Consider the following 10,072-nt stretch of genomic DNA (forward strand, 5'->3'; position numbering starts at 1 on the left):
TGTGTATATTTTTATACATGCTATTTATATATATAAATAAATATTTTAAGCATTTCTTGTATTCATATCTGCTTTTCCATAAAGCCCTCTAGAATTGAATTTGTTCACTTTTTTTTTTTTTTTGACAGGCAGAGTTAGAGAGAGAGAGACAGAGAGAAAGGTCTTCCTTTTTCTGTTGGTTCACCCCCCCAAGAGGCCTCTATGGCCAGCGCATTGCGGCCTACGCACTGCGCTGATCCAAAGCCATGTGACAGGTGCCTCCTCCTGGTCTCCCATGGGGTGCAGGGCCCAAGCACTCGGGCCATCCTCCACTGCCTTCCTGGGCCACAGCAGAGAGCTTGCCTGGAAGAGGGGCAACCGGGACTAGAACCCGGGTGCCGGCACCGCATGCAGAGAATTAGTCTAGTGAACCTAGTGCCGGCCTAGTTTTTTCACTTTTAATACAAGGTCAGATGTTTATGTAGACTTAAGAACATTTGATAGCTAAGACCAAGTATTTGAATATAAGTACAGGTATTACTAAACAAGTTAAAGGAAAGTACAGACTAGGTTTTTTTTTTCCCTTTGTTTCCTTATTTATTCAATCCATTTGTTGATTATCTGCCAGAAAAGGTAGAGGGCTAAGAGCTATTAAAAAATAAAGATGAGTCAGATACTGCTGTCCTGTCATTTGACTCCAGTATACCTTTCTAGTCTTATATTCCTTTATTTCTATGTCTTGGTATCTGTCTCTTCGGCATGAGAGAATGGCAGTTAAGAGCATGGATTCTGAAACCAGACTGCCTGAGTTTGAATCCTAGCTCTGCCATTTACTAGTTGAGTGACATTAGGAAGTCATTTAAACTTTGTTTGCTTTTTTGTTTGCTAAAAACAACAAAGAAGCTCCTATGATTATATAATGATTAGTTAATATGGATAAAATGCACAGAACAGAGCCAGACACACAAAGTGCTCAGTGTGTATTAACCGTTATTGTCAACATTATTCTTCCATTTATTTAAGGCCTCAGCAGCTCTTACCTGAATAGTTACTATAGCAATTTCTAAAATAATGCCTCTGATTGGACCAAAGCTGGTTGATTACAGTGATTGTATGGTTCACAGTTCTACCTTTAGTACTTAGCCTAGTGCCTAGCATATGATGCTTTTATCACCCTTGTCCATCTTTCACATTGTCATCAGAAGGGTAATTTTTTAAAAATTTAAATCTGGATATGTTACTTGCCTACCTAGGACCATTTAGTGGTAACTTCTCACCTGCCACATAGTCCAGATATAGTTTCTATGAACATACAATATGTGTCCACTACCGTATATTTCTCTAGTCTGCTTCCCCACCACATACATTTCCAGCCAAAAGTACCTCCAGTCCTTTCTGAACTACAATGTTCTCTAAGCTTAATTGCTCTGTATTCTCTGGCTTAACTGTAATGGTTATTTTGCTAAGCCCAAGTGTTGCCTGTTTTTTTGAGGTCCCTTTATTTATTTATTTATTTATTTTTTTTGACAGGCAGAGTTAGACAGTGAGAGAGACAGAGAGAAAGGTCTTCCTTCCATTGGTTCACCCCTGAGATGGCCGCCATGGCCAGTGCATAGTGCCAATCTGAAGCCAAGAGCTAGGCGCTTCCTCCTCGTCTCCCACGCAGGTGCAGGGCCCAAGCACTTGGGCCATCCTCCACTGCCTTTCCGGGCCACAGCAGAGAGCTGGACTGGAAGAGGAGCACTGGGACAGAACCGGCGCCCCAATTGGGACTAGAACCCGGTGTGCCAGTGCCGCAGGCAGAGGATTAGCCTATTGAGGCTTGGCGCACGCCTTGAGGTCCTTTTTTAAACTCAGAGAGAGTCAAGTATTGTTAGTATACTTTATACATAGCTCTTACCATGTTGTGTTGAAATAGGAAGTCCAGAATAGTGCATTTTTGAAAGCCCTCTATCCCTAAAACCTTCTATGGTAGCAAATATTTATAGTAATCATTCAGTTAATACTTGTTGAATAAATGTATTTCTACGAATTTGGGGGATTAAATGGTTAGTAGAAATACATGAAAGAGGAACTGTGTTCCTGAGGAAATACTTTGAGCTGTTTGGACATCTGAGGTTTAGGTACCAATAAGATGGCTGTGAGGTAAAAATGTCCAGCGATCAGGCCAGAGGAGGACCTGCTTGAACAATCTTGACTAGACTCCTCCCTAGACTGGGGTCAGGAAGAGCCTTGCTAGAGTATACAGGGTCTGGAGCTCAGCAGAGAACTCTGGGCTAGAGTGGAAATTGGTAGTCATCTGCTTGATGTAATTGCCAAAGCTGTGAGAATATTCATGATTCCTATAATGTAGTGTCTTCTATTTCTTTTTCCATAGGTTCATTATTATGAAGATGGTAATGTTCAGCTAGTGAGTCATAAAGATATACAAGATTCCCTAACAGTGTCTGTAAGTAATTAATTCCATAATGAAATTTAGACAACCTAATATTTCTATAAAACCAGAACAATTTTAGAGTTAACATTTTAAGTGATATTTCTGTTTCAAATTAAAGTGTATTCATTCATGAGGCAAGTGTTGAGGCACAGTAGGTTAAGCCACCACTTGGGACACCTGCATCCCGTATCAGAGTGCCTATCCATTCTTCTGATCTGGCTTCCTGCTATTGCACCTGGGAGACAGTAAATGATGGCCCAAGTGCTTAAGTTCCTGGAATTTGCAGGCATTTGGGGAATGACCCAACAGATGGGAATACGCTCTTATCCCCTACTCTTTCTTCCTTCTGCCACTCTGCTGTTCAAATAAATAAATCTTTTTTTTTTTTTTTCTTTTTAAAGATTTATTTATTTGAAAGGCAGAGGTACAGAGAGAGAGGTCTTCCATCCGCTGGTTTACTCCCCAGATGGCTGCAATGGCCAGATCTGGGCTGATCTGAAACCAGGGGCCTGGAGCTTCTTCTAGGTCCCTTACAAAGGTATAGGGGTCCAAGAACTTGGGCCATCTTCTACTGATTTCCCAGGCCATAGCAGAGAGCTGGGTTGGAGATGGAGCAGCTGGGACTTGGACTGGCACCTAAATGGGATTCTGGCACTGCAGGCAGCAGCTTTATCTGCTAAGTCACAGCACTAGTCCCTCAAATAAATAAATCTTTAATAAAAAAACTCAAAGTGTATTCAGTTAAAGATAGTAAGTAGTAGCAATTCACCCATTTTTTTGCAACTTTGAGGTATAATTCATATACCATTCGATTCACATACTTAAGTATAAAATTTAATTTTTTAGTGTATTAACAGGGTTTTACAACAATCTAATTTTAGAACATTTTCATCCTCTTTAAACCTTACACCTATTAACATTAGTTCCCTATTCTTCGCAGCCCTACTGCCCCAAACTCTTCTCTATCCTAGGTAACCATTAATCCACTTCCTTACCCTGGATTTGCCTATTTTGGACATTTTGTAAAAAGGAATCATAAAAATATATGTGATCTTTGTGACTGCCTTCTTTGAGCATATTTTCAGTGGTCAGTCTTGTTAGAGTGTGGATCAGTACCTCCTTTTTTATTGCCAAATACCTCATTGTATGGATATATCACATTTTACTTATCCATTCATCATTGATCGAAGTTTGTTTTCTACTTTATGTCTCTATGAACATTCATACAGTTTACTTATTTATTTATTTATTTATTTTGGAGAGCCAAACAAAAAGAGAGTGCCCATCCCCATTCACTCCCCAAATGTCTACAATAGTTCTGCACCAGACCTAGAGCTAGGAGCTGGGAATGTAATCCAGTTTTCCCATGAGGATGACAGTGACCCAATTAACTGAGCTATCACCACTACCTCCCAAGGTCTGCAATGGCAGGAACCTGGAGTCAGGAGCTAGAACCAGTAATCAAACCAGGTACTCCATTGTGAGATGTGAGTATCTTAACCTCTAGGCTAAATGCCCACTTCAAAGTACCGTTTTTTATGTAGACATTTAATTTCCATTTGGTGTAGACAAGAATACTTTGGTAAGTTCATGGAAAATAGAATTAAAAGATGAACCTTGAAAAGATGAGCTTTTTAAACTATCTTCCTACATAATAACTCTGTTTTTAATCCTTTGAAGAATTGCCAAATTGTGTTCCACAGCAGCTACACCATTTTACAGTCCCCCAGTGTATGAGGTTCCAGTTTTTCCACATCCTTGCCAAAACCTGTCTTTTTGATTATGGCCATTCCATTGGGACTGAAAATGGTATCTTACCACGTTTTTATTTACATTTGCCTAACAGTTAATGGTGTTGAATATCATTCCATGTGATTATTGGCCATTTGTATATCTTCTTTGGGAAAATATCTATAAAGATTTTGCCCATTACTGGAATTTTCATGTTTTTGTGGAGTTGTAATTGTTCATATATTCTGGATACAAGTCCAGTATCAGATATGTGATTTTCACCTACTTATGTGTTGTTTTCACTTTTTTGATACTTATATTTGCAGAACAAAAGATTTTATAGTTTTTATGTGGTTGGTCTAATTTATTTTTTCTTTTATCATTTTTGCTTTTGGGATATTTAAGAAACCTTTATCTTTTCCAGCATCACAAGTATTTATTCCAATGTTTTCTTGAAAGAATTTTATAGGTTTAGTTCTTTCGTTGAGGTCTATGATCCTGTACCTAACCTTTAAACTATAATACATGTTTCTTTCCTCTAGCTATTTGTATTGTGATACATTTTTCTTTATTTTCAGCTTTCAAAGTCAAGAAAATTTTTTAAAGATTTATTAATTTATTTGAAAGACACAATTACAGAGAGAGATGGGGAAACAGAGAGAGACATCTTGCATCCATTGGTTTACTCCCCAAATGGCCACATGTAGATCTCCCTCATGGGTAGAAGGGACACAAGGAGCTGGAATGGAAGTAGAGCAACTGGGATAGGAACCAGCACCTAGATGGTGGCCTCACCTACACCACAATGCTGACCCACATATTAAGAATTTTTTTTTAGGGGCCGGCACTGTGGCACAGTGGGTTAGCGCCCTGGCCTGAAGTGCCAGCATCCCATATGGGCTGGTTCAAGACCCAGCTGCTCCTCTTCTGATTCAGCTCTCTGCTGTAGCCTGGGAAAGCAGTAGAAGATGGCCCAAGTCCGTAGGCCCCTGCACCCACGTGGGAGACCCAGAAGACGCTCCTGGCTCCTGGCTTCGGATCAGTGCAGCTCCACCTCATTGAGACCAATTGGGGAGTGAACCATTAGATGGAAGACCTCTCCTTTCTCTGCCTCTCCTCTCTATGTGTAACTCTGACTTTCAAATAAATAAATAAATCTTAAAAAAAAAAAAAAAAATTTTTTAGCTTGATTTTATTTCTGCACAGAGTTCATTCACATACTCTTCCAAGTAAGATATTAGAAAATTTTATGTGAACACTGTGTTTTCTTTTAAGAAATTGGGGCGGGGGGGCATTGTAATCCATTAACTGTACTTTGGAAATTTATATTTACTAAACAAGAAATAAATTAAAAAAAAAAGATTGATTTCCACGGGCTAGCATTTGCCCTAGTGATTAAGATGCCATTTGGAACACTGGCATTCCATATTTTGAGTGCCTGTTTTTTTGTTTGTTTGTTTGTTTGTTTTTTTAACAGGCAGAGTGGATAGTGAGAGACAGAGAGAAAGGTCTTCCTTTGCCGTTGGTTCACTTTCCAATGGCCGCTGCGGCCGGCGCGCTGCGCTGATCCAAAGGCAGGAGCCAGGTGCTTCTCCTCGTCTCCCATGGGGTGCAGGGCCCAAGTACTTGGGCCATCCTCCACTGCACTCCCTGGCCACAGCAGAGAGCTGGCCTGGAAGGGGGGCAACCGGGACAGAATGCGGCGCCCTGACCGGGACTAGAACCTGGTGTGCCGGCGCCGCTAGGCGGAGGATTAGCCTATTGAGCCGCGGCGCCGGCCTGAGTGCCTGGTTTGAAGTTCTGACTCCACGTCCATTTCCAGATTCCTGTTAATGTGTACCCTGGGAGGCAGCAAGTTGATGGCTCAAATACTTGGGTACCTGCCCCTTTGCAGAGACCTGAATTGAGTTTCTGACTTCCCGCTGCAGTCTGGCCAACCTCAGCTATCTCAAGCATTAGGGGAGTAAGCAGTGGATGAGTGCTTGCACACACTTATGTTCTCTCTCTCTCTCTGTCACACTGCCTCTCAAATAAATTTTAAAAGTTTAAAAAATAGATTTCTATTAACTTTATTATTAAAACTGAAAAAAAATCCTATGTTGGCATGTTAAAATATTTAAACAGTGGAGTAAATCTACCTTAAACTTTCTAAGATTTTATTATTTATATTTTTAGTTGAAAGTCAAAGAAAGAGAAAGCAAGATACCTCCCATCCACTGGTTCATTCCCCAAATGGCTGCCAACAGCTGGGGCTAGGACAGGCTTTAGCCAAGAGCCTGCAGCCCCATCCCGATCTCCCATGTGGGTGTCAAGGTCACAAGTACTTGGGCCAACCATTAGTAGGGAGCTAGATTAGAAGCAGGAGCAAGTTTGGCAAGTCTAACCAGCGCTTGGATATAGGATGGTAGCCTTGCAAGTAGTGTTGCTTAATTCTAAACTTTAAAATTTGCTGCAGCACACCAGCCTGCACCTTAAACATTAAAATATGTTCTTCCAAATTGGTAATTTTTTATGTTGTTAAGATGGTAAACAGAAATCAATGTCTTTAACTTTTTTCCCATAAAGGTGTATATTGAAATATATGTTGTTAGAATTGAACTTTCCAGCAATGTATATTACTAAGATTTCACTTTCCTTAACAAGTTACACACTAAGACCAGGCTCATTCTGCTGACTCAAAATATTTTTGCCTAGTTTCCCTTAGAACTACAATTGATCTTACAGTATTTTTCCCCCTGTTTGTCTTAGTTTCCATCTGCATTATTTATTAAAATATTTCATAAATCGTATATATGTTTAGAAATAATAGATTTAATTTTAAATTACTATGTTATTTAATTTTTTCCCCGTTCAGAATGAGGCACAAACAGCAAAAGAATTTATAAAAATTGTAGAAGCTGCAGAAAATGAGTACCAGGTATGATTTTCAAAAATACTGTATAATCTGTGTTCACTTATGAATCAGCACTGAAATATTAAGTCTTTTGATGTGTGTTTGCTTTAAGTACAGTGCAAGGGCAAACTTAAGAAAGTATAGTCAAAAATAATAGCAAATAAACAATTCATTTAAGATTTAGAATTTTAAAAATACTACAACTTATTAATAGTGAATATTGGCCAAAATATGCCAGAATTTTTAATGACTGGTTTGTTTCCAATTAGAAATTCTAATTGAGGTATTCCCTAAGCCATTTGAATTACATGTAATTTCCTTAGATCTGATTTGATTTTGTGCTCTGCTGTTTATATTATCAACATGTGAACCCTTTTGAATTTAAACATTTTATTTGTGAATTGGATGAGTTTACACCCTTTAAAAACATAATTTGTTCTGATGAAAATAGTAAAATGGATTTAAAACAAAGATATATAAATATTTAGTTTATAATTTCATTAAATGTAATTATTCAAACTAATTATATGCATTTCCTTTTAATTTTTTTAATCAGTTTTTTAAGATCATATTGAGGTTTCTATTTGACTATTTAAAAAACAGTGAACCTGGCTACTTCAGGTTGTTTTCTGAGAATATCTGTGTGTTTTATATGTTCTGTTCCTTTTATTTTCCTTAAACCTGTAACTACTGTTTTTTGTAGACTGCCATCAGTGAGAATTATCAGACAATGTCGGACACTACTTTCAAAGCCTTACGTCGACAGTTGCCAGTTACACGCACTAAGATTGATTGGAACAAGATCCTTAGCTACAAGATTGGCAAAGAGATGCAGAATGCATAAATGAACATTGCATGACCGGATCATTTTAGTGTCTTTGCGTTTAAAAAAAAAAAAAAGAAAATTATTGCAAAAGTATTCAGAACTGTCAGGCTGCCCAGTCAGATGGGCTGTTGCCATTTAAAATCACTGTAATTAATTAGTTTGGTTAGAGCACAAAGCTTAGCTAATCAACCATTACTTTTCATTTCAGAGAGGGTTGAAAATGGGTTTAGTTTACTTTTTGTTATGTCTTTACTTTCTTTTAAGCCTTTCTTAAAATGAAGAGATGATTCCTCTAGTTTATGGTTATTAGTTTTTGAGGTATTTCAAAAATATTTTACTGTAACCCTAAAATTGTTGTCTTCAGTTTAGGAAATGGGTAATTTTTGATATTTGCCCAATTATTTTTAAATGGGGTCAATAATAGAAATTCTAGTTTAAGGTGGTTGATGGATTTAGCCATATATGCTGCTGAAGAAATTGTCTACCTTTTCCCCTCAACTTTTCCATTTCTGTAAGATCGAGATTAGCGGGAAAGCATTTTCTATATACATTGTGTTTAAACCTTTCAAGAAGGTTATTTAGCTAGCTTAGTGTTTAACTAAACTTTTTTTAAACAAGGCCAAGATCTAATGCTGTTTTGAGATTCTGAAATTAAATGAAAATACTTATTTCAGAAATGCATTTAATGCTTTTTTCTTGTGACAGTTATGCAAATTAGCTTGAATTCCATATGTCCCTGAGTTATTTTTATCATAAAGCCACAAATGTATTATAACAAGGCAAATTGTAATATATATAATCCTAAACTCATGATCTTGTCTCAGTTTTTTTTTTGGATTGAAAAGTGCTGAAATTCAATGTAACATTAAAATGCAAATTTTCCTATTTATTGAGTAGAAAAATCACTTACCAGTGAGTCAATACTATTTTAAAATACATTCTTTGGATATTGTAATTCTTAACTGGCTGTAAATTAGAAAAGCTGGGATTACATATGGTGTGCCGTTAAAGTCTAAATTTTTTCATCTTCCTATGCATCATAAGCATGTTTGTAATATTTTAAAGAATAGATTTACTGATGCTACAGGAATTTCAAGCCTGTAGTGAATGTTAGTATTTACTATGGGAAATGGGGGTGGATTTATGGTTTCATTCAGTAAAGTATTGCTAATTATACTTGAGTGGAATCCATTCCTCACGTATTCCTGCAGATGTCTGGGCCTGAAAATGTTTTTTTTAAAAAGACACCACTTTTATTATGTACAATAAAATATTTCATTAGCTTGAATTGTATAGATTTTTAAAAACTTAATGAAAGCATGTTTCATTTCTTTTTAAAATCACTGTTGGCCTTTAAAGCACTGAGAAAATAATATGAAATTATGACACTTTGGATAAATAATTTTCTCTTTAGTTTAAAATACAAGTCTTGGCATGTTGAGATTCCCAAAGAAAATGACTTGGTAACATTAATTGTCTTTTCCTTTTTTTTTAAGACCCATTCCAAAGAATGATGATAATTCTGTGGGTAACACTAGATCAGAATGTAGTTGATGAACTGAGTTGTGTCCATTGAGCTGTTTTCATTTTGTATCCTATGAAGGTCAATTACTTTGGCTCTGTTTTATAACCTAGAATGAGTTCTTGAAAATACATGCAACTCTGTTTAAGGTGATTTGCATGTGAAAAGGAAGATTTATCAAAAGTAATTAAGAACACAGCCTGAAATAATGCTTGCACAATACTCTAGTGTTTTAGAGACTCTAGTGTTTTATGAAAGTGAAAGAAGAATGGAAGCCAAAATTATCATAAAGCTCAGGAATATAGTTTTTTTTTTTTTTTTTTAATATGTGATCCCAGATTCTGCAGCAGCCAGTTTGCATCCGTGAGTAAGTCTGGCCGGAGAGAGACCAGAGCATGGAACAGAGCCAAGCCAGAGTGTTACAACTGAGAGTGACCCCAAGGAACTTGTTCTACCCAGGACGAAGTCTGGGGCTGATGGCCGAAATGAAAGGGCGAATTTTTTTTTTTAATTTTTGAAAGGCAGAGTGGACAGTGAGAGAGACAGAGAAAGGTCTTCCTTTTGCCGTTGGTTCACCCTCCAATGGCTGCTGTGGCCGGCGCACCGCACTGATCCGAAGGCAGGAGCCAGGTGCTTCTCCTGGTCTCCCATGGGGTGCAGGGCCCAAGCACTTGGGCCATCCTC

The 10,072-nt window shown here is 37.7% G+C and overlaps 1 protein-coding gene across 5 annotated transcripts in view; it reads left to right on the forward strand.

The window, feature by feature from the left end:
* The window catches only part of CAPZA2 (capping actin protein of muscle Z-line subunit alpha 2), a 68,919-nt gene extending 59,667 nt beyond the window's left edge, over window positions 1–9,252 (forward strand). For 4 of the 5 annotated variants that reach the window (XM_089327944.1, XM_089327945.1, XM_089327946.1 and 1 more), the window contains 3 exons: window positions 2,357–2,428; window positions 7,002–7,064; window positions 7,744–9,154. In XM_089327944.1, coding sequence (XP_089184070.1) covers window positions 2,357–2,428; window positions 7,002–7,064; window positions 7,744–7,884 — 276 coding nt within the window. In that variant the 3' untranslated portion in view covers window positions 7,885–9,154. 5 annotated transcript variants of the gene reach the window in all.
* Window positions 9,253–10,072: the final 820 nt, after the last annotated feature.

This window comes from Oryctolagus cuniculus, chromosome 3 (genome assembly GCF_051225735.1).
Source record: "Oryctolagus cuniculus isolate XC-2025 breed Fujian yellow rabbit chromosome 3, ASM5122573v1, whole genome shotgun sequence".
In the NCBI taxonomy this organism is placed as follows: Eukaryota; Metazoa; Chordata; class Mammalia; order Lagomorpha; family Leporidae; genus Oryctolagus; species Oryctolagus cuniculus.